General features: G+C 35.0%; 1 protein-coding gene across 1 annotated transcript; it reads right to left on the reverse strand.

Annotated features, from left to right (window-relative positions):
* Positions 1-235: 235 nt before the first annotated feature.
* Positions 236-7,255, reverse strand: LOC110799421 (uncharacterized). The gene is made up of 5 exons (XM_056842072.1): positions 7,241-7,255; positions 2,753-2,825; positions 2,519-2,567; positions 1,150-1,273; positions 236-581 (listed from the first exon to the last, which is right to left on the reverse strand). The coding sequence occupies exons 1-5, from the start codon at positions 7,253-7,255 to the stop codon at positions 483-485; spliced, it is 360 nt and encodes a 119-aa protein (XP_056698050.1). The 3' UTR covers positions 236-482.
* Positions 7,256-27,106: the final 19,851 nt, after the last annotated feature.

Genomic DNA, 27,106 nt, shown 5'->3' on the forward strand with positions numbered 1-27,106 from the left:
GAACTTTTTGATACACCCAAATAGGAAAACGTAAATAACAAAAAAAAACGGAGGGAGTAACATTTAATTCTTAAGATCAATTATCATTGGAAGTAGTGACTTTGGAAAAAAGCATTTCATTCATCCAACTTCCAAGTGCTCATCTAAGCAGTGCCACATCTTCTACTATATTTGCCACATCAGCCGCCACATCACGTGGGTAGTCGACCCACTGGGTCAATAAAGTTTTCTCCTATTTACATCACTTCTCAATCCGATGAAACTCTATAAAGTTTGTTCTTTATGGACGAAGAAATTACCCCAAAAAGGAATTTAAAAAATATAGTCCTCCCCCCGGGAGGAAAAAACACATTACATTACATTTACATACACCAAGTAATTTGATTCATTTTCTAATAGACAGGAATCAAAAAGCTAAAATAGCCTTCAAATAAATAAATACTTTGAATAGGCAAATGTCAACTTTAATTTAGTGCACGGAGTCAGTTGTGACCTTCACGATTCACCTTATGGGGGGCGGGCACGCCTTCAATGGTATCTTCTGAAGTGGTCATGGTGGAGGAAACTTTATAGTGCTCCAACTGCAAAAACGTACATGACAGAATTCTTCATAAGTAGTTTGACTTCCCTTATTTCCTGATGACCTTTTCAATTTTGGATCAATTGTTTGAGGGAACACTAACAATAACTCCCTCCCTCCGGAAATTACTCAAATGTACACCTTAAAATATAATAATGTCATCCATATATTTCCATTAATGCCTACTTCACAGTATCAGATCAATTGTATCCCGGTCCTGTACTCAGTCGCTATGGCAAAACTATAGATACCATAAAACTGATTAAGAATATAATTTGATAACCAAAAATGTCACTGGAACTACAAAGTACAAACGAATTGCAGAAGTTCTAAGCGACGTTTCGGTCAAAGCATTTAATTTTATTTAAATCTTAAAAAGTAAGGCATCTCCATAAGAAATTACAAGCATATATGGGTTCAGCACAACAGGGTGATGTAATTTATTTGAGAAATAAATCAAGAATCCTTGAGCATAAAGTTGGCATCAACATACTGCTGCTAACTATGATAGATCCAAAACCAGTTGTAAGGCTTTCATGCATTCTTGCCTAAGGATAAAAGGTTGATACCTGCTTACAAGTCTCTTGATGTGTGGCCACAAGTTCATTGTATTTTGTCTGCAGCTCTGACATCTCTGCTTCCAGCTTCTCATATTCAACAATCGTTGGACCCCCCAACTTTTGTTGTACAAATCTGTGAAATCAAAATCATTAAGCATTAGGAGAATGCTTATTGAATAAATATTACTTGTCTTAAATGATCAACAATATTAATGGATGTTGTAGATTTATTTTAAATACGAGCATAGAGCATCTTTTGGGTAGGAAACGTGTAGGTAATTTTATACTTTTGATTCTTCTCTTCCCTCCAATCTCATCCATAAGAAACACATTCACTCCAAAGTTACCCAAAAAATGTGGTCGGTGACATACATTTCGTATATATACTCCAAAGTTACCCAAAAAATGTGGCCTTCAAACATGTGGTCAGTGACATACATTTCGTATATATACTCCAAAGTTACCCAAATAGGCTTATAGCTCCTAAGAGAAAACTCAAATGGTATACAACTCAGATTTGAGACAAACCCGAGCATCTAAAGAGTTTGTCTTGCTTATGCACTTAAGAACTCAGAAGGTATCAACCACGGCAATAATAATAATCACAACAAAAGGAAGTGAGTTATTGATGTACAATGAAGTGTAGTTGAGATCAAAGGCCTATGCCTCACTTCAACATTATTTCAAAAAGACAGACGATTGGCCAATGCTTCATATTGCACTAGGTCAGAATCTAGATCCTCTATGTTGAATCATCCTGATTATAAAGTAACGATCTGCTAAATCTCTGTAATCTGTTATTAATGACTGAGGCTGATAATTCAAATCTGAAGATTAGCATGAGGCGTCCAAAATAACCCAATAAATATAGTTAAATAAAATATGTAAACTTCTTGAGACAATACCTTAGAATAGCATGGAGCCATGGTCAGGTATTTGTTTTCAAGCTTTCCCAACAGATTTTACCTTCAATTATCCATCATAGTTAACTGAGCTCCCCACCAGCTGTTCTGGAATTTTGAACATGATAGTTTACAATCTTTAGGTCTATTTTTAAGCCATCTGATGAGGGTGGAGGGAAGACATTTATGTGGGACGTTGAACATAGTTACCCAACTCAAATGGATAGTTGTCAAAGTTATGAAGATGCAAAACCGATAGCAATGTTTTTCTAGAGGACCAAATACCTAACTTGCTTCTTTGATGTTAACCTGATAAGTATTTAGGATTTCAAAGAGCAGGCCACAACGTGTATCATTATCCTACCACAAGAATCTATGGTGAAAGTCAAATTCAAAGTAAATGAAGATATATATGATAATCTATTGAGTCGAAAATAATCATCAAGCAAAATCAGAGAAAGTAATAAGGCGCTTACTCTAAAGCAAATGCAGGCTTGTTATCTTGCTCATACAATGAAACAAGAACTACAAAACAACAAGAGAAAAGCTTAGCATAATGAACTGTAATGCAAAAAAATCAAGAAGTTATCCATCTTAAATAATCTTGTGCTTTTGCACTCATGTATGTATATACATAAGTACATCTATGTGAATATATACGTACATGTATGTGCATATTTGAGTGATTATAGATAAACGCAAATCTGAACCTTTAGTTAGAAAATCAACAACGCCACTAGACTCTAAATACTTCCTAAAAGCTTCCTTTTTTGCTTCTTTTTCCTGCACAAAAAAGATATATTAGAGTCAATAATAATGCAAAATCTACCCAGTAACCTCAACAATGGTTAGTTTGACTGTTCGACTTTGATTTTGACATAAAGAGAGCCCATATATTATAAGTAAAATAGTGATCACTATAAACCATAAAATATCAGCAAACGTAAGGAGTAAATAAACCATTTAAGGGAGCAAATGTCATCTATGTGCAAGAGGACAAGAGGGAGAAATGTTCCTCTGAGGCTCTGACTCGTTGAGCGTACTGAATGCTAACATCAACAATAATGAATATTATCATGATTGCACCACAAGTACACCCCTCTCCCCCTACCCCACAAAATAAAAAACTAACTAATTGCATTTCCTTGTTAGATGAATAAGACTACTTGCATGTTCCATGGAGGAGGACAGTTAGACACCAGCAAGTTCATGAAGGAAATAATGCCCTTGGTCCAAGTATGCATTTAATGATAAGTCTAATAAATGCAGTTCAGTATTACTTATGCAAGTTAATAATTCAGTGAGATCAAGTGAACTGAATGCCTAGCTAGAGGCCGCTTCAGTTCAAGTGGATTAATGATATTAATCCACAGCTTACTCTTGACTGAACCCGTAGGGTCACACAAATAGTACGTAAACGGATCAAGTATTTAATGGCATTGAATACTCTATCTAATACATATTCGGAATCGACGGATCTTGGTTTCAGTGGGAGCTGAGATCGTCAAAGGCAAGTAAATGAATACTCCGGAAACGATGATATTGCCGGAAACAGAAATATGGATCGTATCGGAAATATGAATATTATCCAAGTCGTAGATGTTGTCGGAAACGGAAACATGGTACGTATCGGAAAATATTATCGGAAATGGAAATATTGCGGGAATCGGAAATATTGCCGGAAACGGAAATATTGCCAAAATCGGAAGTATTATCGAAATTGGAAAATAATTCCGGAAACGGAAATATTAAATATTTGTTCGAGACGGAAATTAATTCCGGAATCAGAAATGTTAAATATTGTTCGTATCGGAAATGAATTCCGAAATCGGCAAATTAATCGGAAAGCGCGTCGTACGAATTAGCATCGGACGAGCTTGCTAGACGAAGACCCAGCACGAAGCCAGGCCCACGTCCAGCAAGGGAAACGCGCGCCACAACACGCCAGCCCAAGGCTGCGCCAGGCCCACCGCAAGGCAGGCCCAACGCGCGCCCAAGGCTGCGGCAGCGTGTGGGCTTCGTGGCAGTGGGCTGCGATTGCTCGGGCAGCGAGCGCGCGCATGGCGCCCCTCGTGGGCTGTTGTGCGTGCGTGTGTGTTTGTGTTCAATTACGAAACCTAAAGCGTATAGGATTCGTTTGATGATTAAATTTCCTAATCCTAAAAAGATAAATTAATTAATTTAGAGTTCTGCTAGGATTCTAATTTAATTAATTCGTATCCTAGTAGGATTCAATTACTTATTCCATGGCCTATAAATATGAGTTCAACGCTCATAATTTATAACAAGTTTCAAGTATTCAAAGGTAAGAATTTGAGCAAAAATTCAGCCAAACACTTGCCCATATTAGCCGAATATTTTAGTACCTTAAGGGCGATTCTAGTTGGTCAATCTTAAGGCGGATCCGGACGTGCTGTGGACTTTCTACAGAGGGACGACACTTGGAGTCCTAAAGACTTGTTCTTGTTTGGTTCGGGTGCAGCAAGGAGGGCACGCTACAAAGTGTATGCATCTAAATTATGCTAATTGTTATGTGGAAGTTAATTTGGAATCCTGGCATTTATGGTTATTTCCGCATGATTTATATTCGTTTATATGTATCATAACCTAACAGTGGTATCAGAGCCTCTAATTAATTCCATAATAATTGCTTAACATGGTTAAATTTTACAAATTTGCAAAGAATTAAAAGGGGTAATTAATTTTCGTAATTGATAATTAATTGCAAATTGCGTTTATTTAATTATATGTACGCAGGTTTTCGGCAGTTTCTTCGTTACTCAACGAAATCGAGTGATTTTTGTGTCAATTCCGCATGTAAAAGGCATTCTAAAATTTTGACAAAAAGACTCTTTTTCGGCCGAACCCAGAATTCCCAAATTCGAAACCTAACTATGACTTTTCGGGCGTTTTAGTTTTTCGAACGCAAAAGTTTGTAATTTTAGGATGTTAAATTGAATATTTGCGATTCTTGTTGTTAAATTTTGAATTTTTTATTGACCTACTTTATATGTTTAACAAATTTGAATGCCTAAGCTTGTTAATTATACAACCTAATTTGTAATTGTAATTAATTTGTTGAAATTCGAATAATTTAGAATTTGATTTGATTTTCATAATTAATTAACGATTTAATTAGGTATCCATGATTAATAACCACCATAAAAATTGTTAATTTATGATAAATTTTAGATTTTTATAACCTAGATTTGAATCCATGATAATCGGAAATTAATTGATTAATAAATTTCGATTTTTCGCCCTAAAATTATGAAATTAATATGATTTATTAATTTGTCATTAATTTTGAAATAAAAAGTTTTAATTTTTATGAAATTCGCTCATAAAACTTGCACGCACAAAGCAATGGACGCTACGTGTTATCCTTAAGGGGTGTTGTATAGTGCGGGCATGCGACGACGAGCAAGGGAGCTCGTCGCCCATGCGGTACAATGCAGCGAGCAAGGGCAATGGCACACGAGCACAAGGCAGCACGATGCCCTTGTGTCGAGTGTTGTGTGCAGCATGGGCGAAGGGGCAAGGGCGAGGGCGATGGGCACAGGCGCAAGCCAGGCAAGCAGTCGCGTGTGGGCAGCAAGCGTGCTGCGCCACAGCGCACGCTGCCGCGCCCAGCGAAGCAAGCAGACGCGACGAGTGAGCGGGCTGCGCGCAGCGTGGCCTGGGCTTGCTGCGTTGCATGTGGCCTGCTTGCGTGGTGCTGTACGATCAGTCGAGGGGCGATGTTGCCTCGTGCACTCGACGGGGCTTGGGCGCAAGCCCATGTGCCTCGTCTTGTTACGATTGATGCATTTTAATTTTAATTTTAAATTTCAGTTCAGAAACGTTTTTTAATTAATTTTAAAATTCGTAATTTAAATTGTTTTCTCAGAATTTAATTTTGAATAATCTAATTATTATAAATTTTATTTATACTATAAATTTTATTTATACTAATTATTTTACTAAAATTAAAACCTTGACCTAATTTAAATTCATTTAATTCAACTGAAAAATAAATTAAATGGATTCCATTATAAATTTATATGAACTTTAAATTTTAATTAAATGTGTATGTTTCCGATTAGACTAGGAAATACATTTTTATGTTTAAAATTAGTAAAGCATGTGAATTTACTGGTTTAAGTGGGAGCATTTTAGTCATAAACTCTTGATTAGGTCTACATTCCTTTAAGGTTAAACAACTTAATTAGAATTAATAAGGACTGAATAATTGGTAGATTATTGGTGCCCTTGATTAATTGCTGCAAATATTTATGTGATGCATAACATGTTCTACTAACCAGCTATGTGGGCCATTCATGATAATGAATGGGTGAATGGTATATATTGTATATGTACTGTTTTGCAGGTTATTGAAAAGTGACTAGTATGGCCAAAATAGGATAGAAAATATGGTCTGCGTGCCATTAATTTGAATGTAATATTGATCTAAAGTGCCAAATTTTATTGCTTTTAAATATGGTCTGCGTACCATCAAATAGTTGTAATTAGTTTAATTATAACTTATCCTATTTGAAGAAAATGGCGCCTCCCATGGTGAAATTCAAGACGGAGTTTCCAATCCATTTTCAAGACGGACTTTGAAGTTGAAGCTTCAAGATGAAGTCGGGCCATACTAGATCACATTTATATCTTATGCATGTTTTAAGTTATTTATTGCTTTAAATATGTCTTAATTATGCATGAGATTGTGGCTTGATTATGTTGCATGATTAAGGATTTTAGTTCACTTAAAATCTAACCAACATAGTAAGAGCCTTGAGTTCTAAACTTTAAAATTGAGTTAAAAGGTGCCATGCCAAAATAACACTTACTTGGATAACCTTTACATCAATCTTAGTAATAGTTTTCCGCCATAGAGAGGTGTTACTTATTGATTCTAAAGGGGTAAGGTACACAAATAATTGTGAGTACATGTTAGTTTTGGTGAAACTCAACGATATAAGTAAGGAGTCCTTTTATGTCGTGGCAAATGAGATAGGTTTACCTAATAAGTTCTTAGACGTACCTATCAACCAAGAGTAGTTTCTAGACTATTAGCAAAGGATTTGCTTACCTAAAATATTTTAGAATTGAGTCAAATACATAATGTGCTTAATTCTTCAATGATTTAAGGATCTTGGAATCATTTTATTCACACCTGCCGGAACAATAAATTCGAATAAAATGCCAATAACTTGTTTAAATTGCATGATTGCTTTAATTTTCAAGTTATTACTCATGATAAATGTTTAGACTTTGCATGCTTCAATGTATGTTTTAATTATTGTTTATAATTAAATATCTTGCACTGCAGTAAATCCTTTTAGAAAGGTAACAGCAAATTTCCTCGATTGGTAGTGAATCCAAGAACGATTCACAGAAATGAGAGAAAATGAGCAATTTAAAATGTACGTTTCTTTTAGCGACTTTTATGGTTGTTTTCGAGTATCAAAGTCGAATGGAAAACCGATTGGTTCTTGTGAATTCAAAATACAATGTAGTTTTGAGATCATAAAGCATTGGGTTTAAACGCTCAGCTTTACCAATGGTTGACAACCTAATATCTTTGTCCATTTAATTCTCGAATGAGTCTAGTCCCTAGACATTCGAATAGATAGATGCTTAGAGAACTTTAGAAGCTTATGGTAAGATCATCTAGTTGAAAAGAATATTCAACATAAATAAAATGGTAAGAACCTTGTTGGAGTGACATTAGACATGTCTAACAAAGTATAAAAGTCAACACTAGAGAATTTAATTCTTAAGGCTATTAGAAAGGGTACAAGAAATAGGAAAACAAGGAATAAATGAAAGGAATGTACGATTCCGTTTCTACCTATAAGTTTATGTTTAAAGAGAAGTGACCTAGAAATCAAACTTCCTTGGTATCATATACCGCTTGAGGTTCTTACTTCGGTAATAACTCAAACAATGGAAGCTAGGATACATTAATGACCTACAAGTGGGAAATGAAGCATGGCAATGCTACATTAGTTGTAGGGTCATCTGGTTTGTTTTAAGTCCTTTCAAGGCTGGAACTTAATGGCTATTTTATTCCATAATCAGCATACCTAAATTTCTGCTTCAAACACAGAAAGACTCACATTCAGAAGAACAAAAACAATGCTTGTTTGTTTTTTTATTTGGATGAAATGGTCATTTACGGGTTGAGTCAATATGCCTGATTAAAACAAACAACTCTTTAACAATAAGAACTTTACTAGGTTCAAATCAACCCCTTGATTTGAGTTCCAAAAATCTTTGGCATTGTTACTTAGACCATATCAACAAGTTAACATTCAAAAGCTCTATTTTGATGGACCTTTGAAAGTTGGTTGATTTCTAGATCAATTCAAGACAAGCTAGTCTTACTTGTTGAAAGTAACAAAAGATATGAACTATTGTTAGAATGCCTAGACAATAGAGTTCAAAGCTAAAGAAAGATTTTATGACTTTATTATTTCACATAGATTTGAGTGAATATAGGTTTATTTACTCAAAGTGATATAAGTTTGAATCTGTTTGGCTAGTTCAAAGATTCAGAAGTATAAAATCCACTTGGTAAGAAATCATAAAGATCTAGGATAGATCATGTTAATGATTACTTGAGACCAAAAATGATCGTCAATGATTGTGTATTCACGATCTAGCTCCATAAGATATGACATATCTAAGTTGGAATGATCGAAGTACTTGATTCGATCAATGATGAATCATAAAGACTTTTCCTATAATTTCTAAAACAAAATGCTCAACTACCACAAAATAATACAAATTCGTCAAAGCTATTGAAAAGTAATTTCAGAATATCCTTTCATAATATATCTAAAGAGTTCCTAAACTCAGTGGGAGCTTAGTGTTTGTCATTCGACAAACTAAGGCCCAAGTATAGATATATGTTTCATTGTGATTTATTCAAATGAGACACACGGGTATTGTTTCTACCACGAATTTTTGAGAACATATTGTTTGTTTGCTCGAAATAATGTCCTTTTTGGAGATTCGTTTTCAAAATGACAAGTGGGAGAAAATAGACCTCGAAAGTATTCGAGGCGAACAACAAACATAGATGGACATTCCGGAGGCTTTTCGAAGTTCTTCAGAAAATCCGAACACTTATTCTTTAGGGACTGTAGAAGTGGCTTTGAAGAATAGACATCTCTTAGAAGACTTTACAAAGTGCTTCAAGGAGAATAGAATATTCAAAGGACTTTCAAAGTGTCTGTTGATATTCTATTTGTTTGATGTTCTATACCCAAGTAGGCATAGAGATTCAAGTCACTGAAACTATGAGATTCTTCTATTAGATAGTAAAGAAACATGGAGTTCAGGTCACTGAAGCTATGAGATTCTTCTATTAGATAGTGAAGAAACCTACAACTTACAGTCAAACTGTTATCATGTAGATTAATGAGTTTGTGAACTTGTAAGAAAGTTATGACGAAACCTAGATTCCCTAAAATGGTTAGAGGCCATATATAGACTCAAATGTTTTAGATGGTTAAAGGCCATAAAACATAACCAATATTTTGATGACAAAATTGAAATTTTGTTGATTTGCAAGAATGGTTTACATCTATTGGTTGCAAATTGGTTTTAAGGATAAAAACCATCAAACATGGAATTGTGTTCACACACAAAGCTAGATTAGTTGCTAAAGGTTACAAGCAAATTCATGGCTTGGATTGTGTTGAAGCCTCATGCATAATCTTAATGCTCAAGTCTATAAATCAAGCAATGATTGCATATTGGTACATATGGCAATTGGATGACAAAACATATTCCTCAATCAAATGTTGGAAGAAACTATGTACATGGCATGTCATAGGATTTGTGGATCCAAATTAATGCTTGAAAAGGAAAGCTAGCTTATGAAATCTGAGTATGGATTTAAGAAAGCAACTGGCAATTGGAACTGTATTTTAGTGAAGCTAATAAGTATTTTAGTTTCATAAAATGTACATGATTCTTATAGATATATAAGAAATTTAGTGGGAGTAAGTAAAACTCAATTGGTCCTATGTGTATCACACACATATCTCTCTATTGTGAAATAACATTCAAATGCTAATGACTTAGATTTGAAATTATTCATCAATGATGGACCAAGGCGAAACTTAGTACATACTAGGTATTAAGATCTATTTACAGAGATCTTATAATATTGTTTTGTATTAAGTAATGGCATTTACTAAATCAAACACGAAAGACTCCATTGGAGATATTCGACCCATATGAATAAATCAAAGTAAAGAATGTTGAACTATGTATAAGCATTTACTGAGTTAAACATCAAAGGATCTAAGTGAGATTCTTAACCTATATTATATGTCAAAGAATTTAGCTGGATTTAGTATCTACTGAAACTAGATGAGCTAAAGTTACATGAATAGAATTCAATTGGGAATTATTCTGCAAAAGAATTTATCATGTATGATATAATATAAGGATCGCCAAAAACGTATCGTAAGGCTTTAGGCATGACGAACATATACCAATCTCTATTGATCTAAGTGAAGATCAACTAGATTGATATCAAGAAAAACTTATGGTACTTGAAAAGGTACATAAGAATAGTTCTTGATTCAAGGAAATAAAGATATGCCAAATATTGATGCGGCACGCATAAACACTGGCAAAGGATCAAGCAAGATCCCTTTAAAGCTAACCATTGGCAAGGACGAGCTATAGAGCATCGTGTTTTGAAATGACAACATGGATTGAAGACCATGAGTTATTGTGTGGGTAATTAAATATTAATTTCTATGTTCTAAGATACAGATGGAAAGTCTTCCACATATCCGTGAACTGCTTGGATAAGCAAATCTAAACAAAGCATCACTAGCAACCTATACAGTTGAAGTAAAAGTACTTATTGCCTAAGAAGCAATACAACAGGGTTGTTTACGTTAAAAAGTTCTTCTCTGAACTTGGGTGGATCACATGTCTGCTGACTTAATGGTTCTTCGTTGCAAAATGCGTAGAACCACTATCGAAGTAAGAAATACTAGATCACATAATAAACTAACTCAAAAGATCTTATCATCATATCTCGAAGAACATTCGACGAAAAGGATATTAAGATTGGCAAAGCATGATAACTAAACCTATGCAACAAGTGAGAAGCAACATTCACATTATAGCACTGGAAATCAAGCATAGCTTTGAATTCTATGAACTGTTTTAAGGATGGGTTTGAGGCCCATGGTTGTAAAACATTAGGGTTGAACATTTATCATATATGAAATGTATTTTCATATTCCATTTAATCTTGGTTTAATATTAAATGATGAGTACCTTCAATTTGACAATATATTCAAGATAGACTGTCAGGACCAGTCCTGTGACTAAGAAATGTCTATCAAGTGAACTTGAATGTCAAAAGTTGAAATTGGTCCCTGGTCGGAGTTTTCTATAAAGATGGACGCATAGAAAACGTCAGACGACTAAAATGCAAGATGACTAGTAGTTATGTTTCTTGAACTATGTGGACATGGCAATGTCGTAATCATTTGCATAGATACTTACTTTGGGAAGACTAGTATCGGAAAGACCTATGAAACTTTACTGTAAGAGATGAAAATCTGTCATAAGTGAATTTCATTAAAATTATTAGACACTAATCCTCAATACCTGAGTGATTTGAGATTACTTGTTTGAGAACTGCTTACTTTGACGTTGTCAACCGTCGCACCGTAATAGGAGGCTATAAAGGCAACGCTCAGGTAATCACCTATCAAACGAAGTCTAATCTCAAGATCGCAAGATTGGAATTGTCCTCCCATAAATCGGGATGAGATGCTGAAAGTTGTACAAGGCCACTCGGAGAGCTAGAAACTGTAAAATGCATGGCCGTGCTCAGATGAATCATAGGGTATGATTATCTGTTTATTTGATCAGTTGAACTCTGAAACCGAGAAACACCTCTAGACATAATAAGGATGACAATTCTTACCTTATGTTCAAGAGCAAGCATCGAGTGACAAAGGAATTAGGAAATGCACACTTGTCCCTAAGGACAAGTGGGAGACTGAAGGAAATAATGCCCTTGGTCCAAGTATGCATTTAATGATAAGTCTAATAAATGTGGTTCAGTATTAATTATGCAAGTTAATAATTCAGTGAGATCAAGTGAACTGAATGCCTAGCTGGAGGCCGCTTCAGTTCAAGTGGATTAATGATATTAATCCACAACTTACTCTTGACTGAACCCGTAGGGTCACACAAATAGTACATAAATGGATCAAGTATTTAATGGCATTGAATACTCTATCTAATACATATTCGGAATCGACGGATCTTGGTTTCAGTGGGAGCTGAGATCGACAAAGGCAAGTAAATGAATACTCCGAAAACGATGATATTGCCGGAAACGGAAATATGGATCGTATCGGAAATATGAATATTATCCAAGTCGTAGATGTTGCCGGAAACGAAAATATGGTACGTATCGGAAAATATTATCGGAAATGGAAATATTGCCGGAATCGGAAATATTGCCGGAAACGGAAATATTGTCAGAATAGAAAATATTATCGGAATCGGAAAATAATTCCGGAAACGGAAATATTAAATATTTGTTCGAGACGGAAATTAATTCCGGAATCAGAAATGTTAAATATTGTTCGTATCGGAAATGAATTCCGGAATCGGGAAATTAATCGGAAAGCGCGTCGTACGAATTAGCATCGGACGAGCTTGCTAGACGAAGGCCCAACACGAAGCCAGACCCACTTCCAGCAAGGGAAACGCGCGCCACAACCCGCCAGCCCAAGGCTGTGCCAGGCCCACCGCAAGGCAGGCCCAGCGCGCCCAAGGTTGCGGCAGCGTGTGGGTTTCATGGCAGTGGGCTGCGATTGCTCGGGCTGCGCGCGCGCGCATGGCGCCCCTCGTGGGCTGTTGTGCGTGCGTGTGTGTTTGTGTTCAATTACGTAACCTAAAGCGTATATGATTCGTTTGATGATTAAATTTCCTAATCCTAAAAAGATAAATTAATTAATTTAGAGTTCTGCTAGGATTCTAATTTAATTAATTCGTATCCTAGTAGGATTCGATTACTTATTCCCTGGCCTTTAAATATGAGTTCAAGGCTCATAATTTATAACAAGTTTCATGTATTCAAAGGTAAGAATTTGAGCAAAAATTCAGCCAAACACTTGCCCATATTAGCCGAATATTTTAGTACCTTAAGGGCGATTCTAGTTGGTCAAATTTAAGGCGGATCCGGACGTGCTGTGGACTTTCTACAGAGGGACGACACTTGGAGTCTTAAAGACTTGTTCTTGTTTGGTTCGGGCGCAGCAAGGGAGGGCACGCTACAAAGTGTATGCATCTAAATTATGCTAATTGTTACTCCCTCCGTCCCGGATTACTTGATCTGTTTTCCTTATCGGGCCGTCCCTTAATACTTGACCTGTTTCTAAAAATGGAAATATTCTAACAATATTATATTATTTCTCACTCCACCCCTATTAACCCACCTATCCCCTACTCCATACAAAAAATAATTAAAAATTCAACCCCTACTCTCCCCAACCCCACCCCTTTACACATTTTCCACTAACTACATTAAAATAATACCCCATTATCAACTACTACCTATTAAATTAAATAAGTCAATTCAAGTCCCTTAAACTCTGTGCCGGTCAAACCGGGTCGAGTATTCCGGGACGGAGGGAGTATGTGGCAATTAATTTGGAATCCTGGCATTTATGGTTATTTCCGCATGATTTATATTCGTTTATATGTATCATAACCTAATAGTTCAAGTGAAATCTGTTCCCACAATCAATTTGTAGTAAAAGGAATAACGCCCTAGGCCTATTAAGGCAGTAACTTTTCTCACCTCATAGAAATATGACAACTCTCTTGACCAAACATATACATAGTATACTAGTATATAAGTTCAAAACAATTTCCCTTATAAATAATTAGATTTTAGATTGTTGTGAAAGGAGGGGAGATCATTAGAAGACTTTGCTAGCATCTTTAGAGGGCACATCGTTTTGACAAATGTATGACAGTAGAGATGTTCTTGGGATAATTTTTAACCTTATGGATTGAAAATAGAAGCGAGGGAACATACATATAGCCGAAATAGGGGTCCAATGTAAAAGATCAATCATAAAAAAATACCTAACATTAGATATCACCACTACGCAGCTACGACAAGCAAATAGAAGAGTAAAACTTTTATAGTTAGCTAGGGGTAGTTTGTTGGTGTTAAGAAGATATATAGATCTATTAGTGTGTCCATACATTAAGAATACACTTTCAAATATTGTTTTACTAATGAGCTTTATTTTTTCCGGCACAACAATGGAACTGGAAGCTTTTATGCTACAAAGCCCAGTACAAGTATTCAATATGCAAAACAAACCTTAAAAAAGAGAACAATTTCATCATCTATCCGTCATTGCAACTGTCGTCTACTAAAAGATCTTTTCTAATATCGAATGATCATCCTTAAATTGAAATTGAGTTCCTAGTAAACTCTTATGTAACCCCACTAGTCATCTCCTTTCTTCCATACACAAATCCATCCACAACCCTTAAAAAAGTAAATTCCCTGGTTTATGATAACTTTATAACATTCCTATTGCTTCTTCCCTCTGTTAGGATATAAATGTGGAGAGAAGCACAATCAAGGAGACATAAGGTTGGTGCTTGAGCTTACTCGTAGGTGAGGAGGATGTATTGTTGAAGCCTCGTCAAACCCGCGGGTACAGGGTTCCTGTCCGCATCCTGGCATAAACTCCTCGACAAAACCCGCACCCCTATCTGCGGGAGCCTCGGGTGCGGGTTTTTGCAGGCTTCTCTATTTTTTTATTCCCTCTCCTTGGTTCATTTAAATGTTGTGGTCTAATCTTGACTATTGTCTGATTTGTAACTCTTAGACTATGTATACATGCTTATTGCATCGTATGAGCACACAATTCACATATTCAAACACTTAGAACTAGGGTTCTTGAGAGAGTTTGGTTAGGACATTGAATTCTAAGCAATTGAGTTCTTGTAATCTTCATCCATCATCAATACTACTCTCCATGGTGCATAAGGTGGGTTTTTCTCCCGGTTCTCAGATTTTCCACGGTACCCTTGTCCCCTCTCTCATTCCAATTTCTTCATTATTTTTTCTTGAATTTGTTATTGATTGGTAAATGTAATTGAAAATTATATTGTTACACTAAATAAATTCACCCTCTTTGTGTTTATAATCCTTAGCTAGTGAAGCATATACTTCATGAGATAATACTATCAAAATACCAAGATAAACTACCTTACATTTACAGCATATATGAAACATAAATTTCTCAGTACAGGAGTGTTTATATCTTAAATCTTGCTCCCTGAAAAATTTCTACTTTTATTCGTTTTGTCTTTTCAGCGATTTCCGATGGATCACCAAATCATATACAGTACATTGGTTCCCAAAGTGCAACATGCCTACTGGCTTATCGTAATTCTCAATTTGACTTTAGTGCTTTCTAGACATCAAATAAAGTTGTAATTTCTTTGTCCTGAAAAATACCGAATAATTCATAGAATGCTTGATTCCTTAAAAAAAAATAACACCTAACATCAATCAACAATTTATCAGCATTCAAGACCACAAAAGAACACTTACAGTACCTAATTATCAATAACCAAACAACAAAATTAGTAAATCAAAGCTACTATTTTGAAAATAGTAAATCAAATGAACTATAAGAAAAGCATGATTTTGTATATTGAATTAGAGGCAGCTAACAGATTGACAGGAAAGATCATACAGTCGGAAAATTGAGAAAAATGCAGATGAAATGGTGGGTGATCTGTGGGATGAAAAATGCAGCCAACAGATTGACAGGAAAGAGCATACAGTCGGAAAATGCAGACTTACCATCATTACTTACCATTCATGTTTCTGGTTTCTGGTTTCTGGTTTGTGGTAGAGAAGTTGCAGAGTTGAGGTTTATTGATTCTCAATTTCCTACTATAGAGAGACCAAAAGGAGCGAGTTGGTTTAATGGTAAAATTGATTCACCTTAAAAATAAGTTGATAAATTCACATAAAAAATAAAATAAGCTAGAATAAATGAGAGTTGTCAAAATACATTGTGGAGTATAAAATAATTTCTACTCCATCGTGTTCGAAAGTTATTCTTATTTTTTGAATTGGTGTTTCTTTTTTATTTTCCCCATTTGAAATCTATTTCAGGTATATAATTCTCAAAATTACCTTCATCCTAAATTCTAATTTCAACTTTATCCTATGTTTATTTCCCTAACCAACTCTACTTGTATTTTTTTTTATTCATTTTCCACTTGCATTCTTTTTTCATTTTATGTTAGGGTTGGATCTTAATTTTCACAAAATCTTATTTAAAGGCAGCGTACAATAAAAATAGTTTATAGGAGTAAAAGTTTGTTTTAAATACCGCAACATATTACTTAGAATCGGAATATTCATTTACCATTTTGCACTTCTTAGACCTGGTGATTGGGGTCGGTGTGGGTTAAAAACATAACATGTCATAAAATAATCACTTTAAAATGGATCAATATTTGATGATCGAAATGGGTCACTGGTCAATAGTTGATAGTGTGCGGGCCAATAAACGAGCAAAGAAAATGTAGAAAAAAGAGTCAAAGCACAAGTAGAAGTGAATAAAATCTATAGATATACTTTTGTTTTTACAGAATAACTATTTTAATTTCCAAAATTATTGGGTATTGGTATGCTCTATATTGACCATGTCTAGCAAAGCTCTATTTAACTTGACCTTAACCCATTAACAATTTGATTACCCTGTCTATTAACCAGGTTTAGTGGCGCCTAGTACGGATGTGCCTCCACCAAATGGTTGACTTCAGTAGTCGGCACTTGAGTGGGGTGTCATCAGCGATTGTCCGTATTATTTTTAATTCATTAAATTTTATTTTGTATAACCTTCAATGCGATGACTGATGAAGAGATGAGGTAGGGGTATGTCTATCTTTTTTTTTTTTTTTTTTTTTTTTTTTTTTTTTTTTTGAGGGTAACACACGAACATGCTTTTTTGATAGAAAAGGGTAACACTTTGATTTCTCATAACGTATTTGAAATTTTGATTTTATTGCAATCCAGCCTAAATCTTAATTACTATTAAAACAACCATAAATCTTTATTAGCGAACCAATTTCATAGTAATCCACAAATGGGGAATATAATTAATAGGGGTGTAAACGAGCCGAGCCGAGCTTTACCATGTTCATGTTCATTTAACTTATGCGAGCTCGAGCCCGAGCTTTTAACCGAGCTCAAAAATCTGTTCAAGCTCGGTTTGTTTAAAAGATTTTGTGTTCGTGAACTGTTCGTGAACAGCTCATTTATTAATCGAGCCGAGTTTATAAACGAGCTTTTTTCATGAACGAGCTTTCTTAAACAAGCTTTAGAGTATAACCACTTGAAAATCTAACAAATTATAATCATATCTAATAATAAAGATTAAAGTACATTACTTTATTTGATAGGAAAAATTACTTTAAATAATCTAATCTTTCGACGATTTTCCGATAATAATCCAATCTTTGAATTATTATTTAATAATCCAACCTTTGCACCCCATTATTTTTTATTACACCTAACAAGTCACCAACCTGATATAAAAAGTTACCAAGCTACGTGGCAGTGTGCTATTAGTCCAATGTAAAATATATTTTTTTCTTTAAATTTAACCACTTTTATACCATGTATCCTTCTTTCTCTACTTAATTAGCCGGAAAAAATGGTGGCTTTCAACATCCTTGCTCCATCCTCTTCAAGTCATCAAACCAGCGCAACATCATCGTCACCATTGTCGATCTTCAATTAATAAAAATCCCATGTGCTTTGATTTTCTTCTTTTGTGTGCGTGAGATTTTGGACTTGGTCTGTCACTTCGATAATAAAACCAACGGGAAGATGTTCTCGTTCCTCTCTCCGACCAAAATCCGCTGAAGACTACCCGATGGAGCGGGTTTGATCATATATCGATAGTGTCCAAATAGGTTCTTCCTTAATTACCCACCCGTATCGAAACGGGCTGTGAGATTAAGTCTTTGGCCATGGATAATGATCGTAACAAGAACATAATTGTTGAAGAAGGTTCATTCTAAAGGTGGGTGAAGTTGTTAGGGTAGCTGAATTTGATGGTGGTGTGGTTTTGAAGGGGGGGTGGGAGGTGGGGTGAGAGAAAATATCAGAGAAGGGTGGGAGGGGGAGACAAAACGCGGAAGAAGGAAGGAGGAGGTACAACCGTACAACTGAGGAGGAAGAAAAAATGATTAGATTTTTCTTTTTCTTTTTTTAAAGTTGACCTTCTTGACAAGTTCCCGGTTATTTGGGTTCATCAAAAGTTAATGGGGTGCAAAGGTTGGATTATTGGATAATAATACAAAAGTTGGATTATTATCGAAAAATCGTCGAAAGGTTGAATTATTTAAAGTAATTTTTCCTATTTGATAAACAAACTAATAATTTAGAAAGAGTCAAAGAGCATTAATTTAGCAATTAAAATTTTATTTCAAAATATTTTTATTCTATTATAGATTTCAAAAGTCAAAAACATGATTTTTATTTATATTTGAAAAACGTATATATGGTAAATTATGATACATAACATAACTAGACGAAGAACATAAATGAAAGAGTTGTTCATGAACATAAATGAACGAGTTGTTCATGAATTTAAATGAACGAGCATACCTATGTTCATGTTCAAGCTCGTTTATTAAGCAAGTTTCAAAAGTTGTTCAAGCTCGGCTCGTTTAATAAATGAACGAACATGAACGAGCTTTAAACGAGCCCGAACCCGAGTAGTTTATTGACTGGCTCGGCTCATTTGCACCCCTAACTAAACATAGGGAGATGAACAAACAAGGAAGTACGTGCACTCATAACGTAAAGATTTTATTAATTTAAGAGACATAAAACTAAGTGGCTGTGTTGGTTAACATAAGAAAGAGAAGTTCCCATGAAATTCAAATTTTTGGGAAGTATTTTTGACAAATACGGCTTACCCTTCTCATTCATGTTTTATATATATATAATTGAATTGTTGATTATCTAATTGCCAATTGCGTGATTATTTAGCTGCCTTTTTAAATTTTGCTGATTACGTGATTATTAAATTGTCGATTTGCGCTTTAAAATTTTGTTGATTACATGATTATTGAGCTGTGTTTTTTAATTTGTTTTTGATTACTGAATTCTAATTTTGTTATTGATCTATTTTGCTTTTGATTTTTTGATTTAGTTTTGATTTCCTGTGTTGTTTTTGATTTAGTTTTTTGATTTCCTAATTTGTTTTTGATTTATTTTTTTGAGTTTTGGATTTGTTGTTGTTTAATTTTTTTTAATTATCGAATTGTTCTGCTCAGTTCGTATTTTAATTTCTGTGTTCAAATTCTTATTTACAGATTTAGCAATGTCATCAGAACTTCATCCTAGTCCGACCTCATCATTGACGAAATCCAGTGAGTTTTCTTATTAATGTGTCTTATATTTAATGTTCTGAATAATCGTTTTAAATGTTCTGAATAATAGTGATTTATGTTCTGTAAAGTTGTTTCTAGTGTTCTGTATATTTGCTCTCATTTTTCTGAGAAATTGTTCTTCATGTTCTGAATGATTGCATTACATGTTCTGAATAATCGTTCCAATGTTCTGAGTAATAGTATTTTTGTTCTGAATACTTGATTCTAGTTTTTTGTATAGTTGTTCTTATTTTCAATTGTTTTTTATATTCTGAATTATTGCTTTACATGATCTGAAAGTTTAACATAATGTTCTATCGGATTAGATTATGAATCCTCATGCATCCATACTAGTTGTTACAACGAGATTAGAATATGAATCCTCATGCAGCCATACTAGTTGCATAAATATCTTATATGTCTGTAATCGTTCGTAAAAAAAAAGAATCTTCTGATGCATATTTTTGGTTTATAAAGCATTTGCCATATTTTTCGAACATATGGTTAAAGTTTTAAAACATATGATTTGAGTTTTAGAACATTTGCTATGGTTTTCAGAACATATGGGTTAAGGTTTAGAACATTTTCTATGGCCTTTAGAACATTTGCTATGGTTTTTTAGAACATTTTCCATGGCTTTTAGAACATATGACTTTTTGTTACTATTGAAATGGTTTATGAACAATTTGCTGGAGGTGAATTTCAATGGGAACATGATTGATATTAATCAAGATTAACAATGGCTTATCAATTGTCTAAATGCTTTACTTGATACAAATCAGCAACTTTGACCCCAATGCAGAAAAGCAGGAAGAAGAGAAGTCACGTGTCAGCCATCAAATCGTATCTGGTAGCACAGGTAGCAACCCGAAGGTCTGGTTTTGCTAGAAAAAATAATCAAGCAGACCCATAAGGTTGGCCTAGTTATTTTATCTCTCGTAGAATTGCATATCTTTATGCTCCTATTTGACATTATCATAGATTTCCAACAGAAGAATCGTATAATAAGCTTTTTGGGGGATGGAAGGAAGACGAGGTAAGACCTTATTGTTGTGTTTTGTCAACTGGGACCAGTGATGATGACTTCCTGCCTAGTTGATTCTTATTGTTGTTGATGTTGGCCTTCTGCTGCTGTAAGTTTGTTGGTCAAGTGATGCCTATTAGCTCAATTGATAGAGCTTTGTGCGCTTGCACAATGATGTAGGTTTGAATCCTACATAGGCAATTCTTTGTATTCCGTTTATGGTATTAACTCGTATTTGATGATTCTTTACTTTTGAATCACTTCTATTTACTTTTGAATCAGTTCTATTTAATTTAGAACATAAGTATCAGTTTTTGGAACATTAGCTTTTGTTTTTAGAACATGAAGTCACAAACATTTAGAACATAAGCAACACGTATTTTAAAATATTGAATTTCATTATATATATTTCAACTTTTAAAATAAAAGAGGTTAAATACATTACACTGCACATTGAATTTATTTATTATTATTATTATTATTATTATTATTATTATTATTATTATTATTATTATTATTATTATTATTATTATTATTATTATTATCATTGAAATGTGAATTATCATTTCTCTTAAATTCTTGAACATATGAAAAAGTATTTAGAACACGAGACTTAACTTTTTAGAACACGGACAAAAAGGCTTTAAATGTATTTAACTTATATAGAACAACCTATGTAGGATTTGAACCTACATCCATGTGTAATGGCACATTGCTCTACCATTTGAGCTAATAGATTTTAAAAAATATTCAAACAAGTTATTCATTGTTGACAAAAATTTATGTAAAGAAACAAAAATGGAAGCCCAGAACACACATGTAAACCTTTAGAACATAAGCAATGTTAATTCATAACATAAGCAACATTAGTTTAGAACATATGCAATGTTAATTCAGAACATATGTAATGCTAGTTTAGAACATAAGACAAGGTGTATGTCATCCAACTCAATATCTATTTCTTCTTTGCTATACATGACCAAAGTAATTATATTGGTGTCTAAGCTTGTTACAAGTTCAACAGAAAACTTTGACTTATGGGCACCAATATGCAAATCAAGGAAGGCACCAAAGCCTATCTTCCTAATGGAAGCTCTGTGTTGTCTGGGAATTTTAGGAATAAGTGCCATGAACCAATTTGCTGGTATTGTTTGGATCAAAAGTCTTTCCTCCTTCTTCACCGACCTTGAATTGTTATCCACTTCTACGCAGTCTTGTGACCCCGAACGCACCTCAACTATAGACTTGTGCTTCTTGACATCTCTAACAACAATTTTTGTACTCTCTTTCCTCTTTGCAACATGTTTCCTTAGTTTGTTATGTTTCTTATTCACTTCCTCTTGTTCTTTGTTCACATTAACATCGGTTTCTTCAATGAGGTTAGCTTCAGTTTCTCTATTGTTGTGAGTTTCGATTACCCTGCATCACATGAAACAAATTTAGTTCTGTTATAAACAATGTATATATGTTCTAACAATTGAATTATATGTTCTAACAAGTGAAGCTATATGTTCTGTACATTATTCCTATATGTTCTAACAGTTAAGCTACATGTTCTAAGCAGTTAATCTGTATGTTCTAAGATATGATGTTTAGAGATATTAGAGAGATATAGTTTTATATTTGAGAGATTTTATTTTAGATTAAACTTGGCAAAACAACTTAAGGCATGGAACTACAAACCAAAACAACAATATAGGAACAACTTAACAACAACACATGAAACATTGAAAATGACAATCTCCTTCTAATTAAGGGCAAAAACCTCTACAGATTGAACACATTGAGGCAGGTGGGCAACTAACGGACTATGTTTGACACTTCCCATTCTGAATTTTTATGCGTAGATCAGTAGATGTCAATTACTTATAATTTGTTGGAATTGTCTGTCTACTGCAGAGATGGGAAGAGGAATCTGAAAGACAGCGAATTTTGAACAAAAAGCACATCAAGGGTAATGTGGCTCGCTCAAATAGAGAATTCTGAATTCAGAAAAAGATATCAAGGAAGGAGCTCAAAGGCACCAGTTATATGGATTATGACTTGTTTCTGAATTCTTAATGTTGAAATATAATATAAGCACATAGATGAGAGTTGGCCGGCTCAATTTCACTTAGAAAGTTGGTTTCATATCATGGTTAGCAAGCTTGGGAAGGTTGAAAACCAAGGAGAAACTACTCAAAGTTGGAGACACTTCAAGCATCTATTATGAGACTGCACTGATGAATCATCAATCATTAACCAGAAAATTAGGCAACTTGCCCTCTGGGTTCTACATTTTCCACCAAAATAATCAAACTGCCATCGCACATATTATCCCGACAAAGGTTCACAAATTCTAGGATACAGTTATCTTTATCTCTGGAGCAACTGTCAAATTCAAAACACAGTGATCAAATTCACACCTAAACACACTTTGATACACCAGGAAAAACGACTCGAGCTCTAATACAAATTTAGTCAATAGGAATCAGTAATAATAAAAGTCTGATAAGAATCTCGGGAAGTGAACAATAAGTAAGTGAAGATGAACATATCACATATTCACATTGATTCTTAAACCTGTCAAAACAACGTAAGGCATGGAACTACAAACCAAACCAACAACACTTGAACAATGTAATAGCAACATAGGAACAGACCATTAGGGAAACTCAAACACCTAAACTAATAGATGGAAACAGATAATATCAACTAGTAAAACCGTCAAACGTCAGATAAGACAACATATAATTAATTTCACTAGCTAGCTTTCAAATTCAGAACATGTGCACTTGTAATTAGAACATATGCAATTATGATGTTCTACAAAGTGATCTATGATGTTCTACACAGTGATTTATGATGTTCTACACAGTAATTTACGATGTTCTACAAAGTGATCTGTGATGTTCTACACAGTGATTTATGATGTTCTACATTCTTAAGCTTCATGTTCTAAAGTATTGAGAGTATAAAATATTACTCTAAATTATTCATGATGTCGTTCAGAACATTCAAAAAATATCAAAACAATATCTTAAAATGACGAAAATATCTTAAAATTCTCAATTCTCAAAACAATTCAAAAAATCACAAATTAAATTCTAATTAAAAATACTAAAAATTCATAAAATTCAGAACATTTATAATTGCATCAAACATCAAATATAAGGAATATAAAAATTTCAAAATCGCTAGAAACATCCAAATATTTGCAAACCAAATAATTACAAAAATAAATTATGAGAAATTCGGAAAATAATTACAAAATTTCGAAATTAATAAATAAATTTCGCTACAATTAAACCACCGAATGCTTACTCTTCATTATCGTCTGGATTTTTTGCTAGTTTGTCGTGTTTGTTTTTGCTGAAAATCAATATTTAACAAAAATTATCTTCAATTAATGTATAAAAACAACGAATTTGAAATTAGGTTACAAATTCACTTACCTTCGTCGTTCGTATTGTTTTTCTACTCCAATCATCTTCAATTGAAAATGTTAGGTTAAAATTAGGAAAAATTGTAGAAGGCGAGAAGAAATGTAGAACAATTGAACTCGAATTTACCTTAAATCAATAATTGGAGTTGCGACGACGGAGCGATTTGCCGTTTTGGAGGCTGCGATGGCGGTTTTCTTCAAAGGAGAGAGGAAATTGAGGGGATAACAGGGAGTTCAAAATCGCGTGAGAGGGAAAGAGTGAAGAGGAGGGTCTGGAGAGAGAAAGTTACGTGGGTTTAATGAAAAAGTGATTGGTTTTAATTGGAAGTTTGATGGGTTTTCTTATTTGATCCTAGCCATTAGATTGAATCTAATCCTACGGATTAGATTCATTCTCATATATAGTAGTATACTCACATAGGGACCTATTTTCACATGATCCCTCCCCTATATATATATATATATATATATATATATATATATATATATATATATATATATATATATATATATATATATATATATATATATATATATATATATATATATATATATATATTACATCCCAATTAACCTAGGAAGGTTAATCCAGTAACCTAACATAAATAGCACTTTACAATATTAACACTAATATACTCCGTATCTTTTATATTGTAACATCCCCCTCAAGGTGGATCATGAAGATCTCGAATGCCCATCTTGTCAACAAAAAACTCGAATTGCGCCTTACCCAAAGCTTAGGTAAATATATCTGCCAACTGTACCTTCGTCGATACATATGAAGGACAAATAATTCCTTCCTTAATCGCATCACGAATAAAATGACAGTCTGCCTCAATGTGTTTCGTCCTCTCATGGAACACCGGATTCTGTGCCATATGCAATGCAGACTGACTATCACAAAACATGCGCATACCTGGTTTGTGCGCCACTCCCAAATCACTCAGTAGTTGCTTCAACCACTTTAATTCACATGTCAAAGCTTCCATCGAACGATATTCTGCTTCTACCGAAGAACGGGAAACAGTATGTTGTTTCTTGGTCTTCCAGGATACCGGAGACAAACCAAGTAAAACAAACCAACCAGTCAACGAACAACGTGTCAATGGGCAACTCGCCCAATCAGAGTAGCACCAACCATCTAATTGCAATGTGTTGTCAGACCGGAGAAGGATCCCTTGACCCGGACACTTCTTCAAGTACCGAACAACACGTAGGGCTGCATCCCAATGTTCCTCTTTCGGTGCCTGCATAAACTATGACAAAATATGAAAGGAATACGCCAAATCTGGCCTCGTTACTGCTAAATAAATCAGACGTCCAACCAGACGCCTATACTTCTCGCCGTCAGCCAACTCCTTTCCCTCTGCCAACGCAAGTTTATGATTCTGCTCCATCAGAAAGTCCACCGGCTTCGCTCCCAACAATCCAGTTTCTGTAATAATATCTAAGGCATACTTTCTCTGACAAACATAAAAACCAAGACTGCTGCGAGCCACCTCTAGGCCAAGAAAATACTTTAAGGCTCCAAGATCTTTCATTTTAAAGCATTCACTCAAATATGCTTTAAAACTCTCAAGTGCAAATGTATTATTTCCTGCAATAATCATATCATCAACATAAATGAGCACACTTACTTGTAACGAACCCTTGGAAAGAGTGAACAAAGAGTAATCAGAATACGATTGCTGGAACCCATACGAAATTAGGGCCTTAGACAACTTCTCAAACCAACATCGGGGAGCCTGTTTCAATCCGTACAACGACTTTCTCATTCTGCATACCTTGTCAGAATTATTTTTCTGAAAACCCGGTGGAATCTTCATATAAATCTCATCCTCTAAGTCACCGTGTAGAAATGCATTATGAACATCCATCTGGTGAACCTCCCAATTCTTAACCGCTGCAACGGCCAAGAAAGTACGAACTGTCGCCATTTTTGCCACAAGCGCAAAAGTTTCATTGTAATCTAAACCCTCCTCTTGATGATTACCCAGAAAAACTAACCTTGCCTTAAAACGCAACAAATTCCCATCTTCATCACGTTTTTCTGTGTACACCCTTTTGCTCCCAAGTGCTTTCTTTCCCGCGGGAAAGTTCTCTAATGTCCAAGTACCCTGTTCTTCAAGAGCATCAATTTCAGAAGTCATAGCTTTTCTCCATCCCTCATGTTGCATGGCCTGTTTAAATGTTTTAGGTGTCTTTTCTTCCTGCAATGCTGCAATAAAATTTCTGTGTTTGGGCGAAAAACGTTCATAATTAACAAAATATGTGATAGGATACGGAGTACCTGAGGAAGATGATGTCGTAGATGAATTATCAGAAGTGCTATATTTTTTCCGTATTGTATGAAGTAGATGATCTCAGAGCTTCGTTGACTGAAACTTTATGCGCTTCCCTCTTCCTAATTCCTGACCCGTATCCCCACATATTTCCTCACTACTTGTATCTACTTGCTGCATTCCTATATCACAGGTGACTGATAAGGATGGTTGGCAAGTTGGGCGAACATGCCGGGCTCCGGCTCCGCCCTCACCCCGTCGTTCACAACGCTGCTCACACGCAGCAGTAGCATTCCCTACAGTCGCCTTCTCTCCAGGCTCCTCGCCCAAAACAGCACGTTGTTGCTGCTGCACCAGGCACATTGCCCAGCGCCTCAGTACACACCTCGTGCAGCGCCTCCTGTGCACTGCCCAGTGCCTCACTTCACGCCTCGTGCAGCGCCTCCTGCGCACTGCCTTGCGCCTCACTGCGTGCATCTCCCAGCAACTGCAGCGCCTCTCTTCCACTCTGCACACAGCCTTGGTCCTCACTCACACTCCCATGATTGCCCATCACTCCCACACAAATAGACCCCATGCCATTCTCATCACATGTATCCAAACTCCAATGATCCATATCATCTAAAACATCACATATATCCTCGCCCTCCCCACTGTAATTAGGTACCATCAACGATGCATTGGATGTATCCGCATACGGAAACACCCGTTCATAAAATTTGACATCACGAGAAACAAAAAATTCACGTGTTTCCAGATCATACAAGTGCCACCCTTTTTGCCCAAAAGGATAACCTAAAAACACACATTTCCTACTTCTTAACTCAAACTTGTCACCCTTACTTCGTTGATT

This window comes from Spinacia oleracea, chromosome 4 (assembly GCF_020520425.1).
Source record: "Spinacia oleracea cultivar Varoflay chromosome 4, BTI_SOV_V1, whole genome shotgun sequence".
Lineage (NCBI taxonomy): Eukaryota > Viridiplantae > Streptophyta > Magnoliopsida > Caryophyllales > Amaranthaceae > Spinacia > Spinacia oleracea.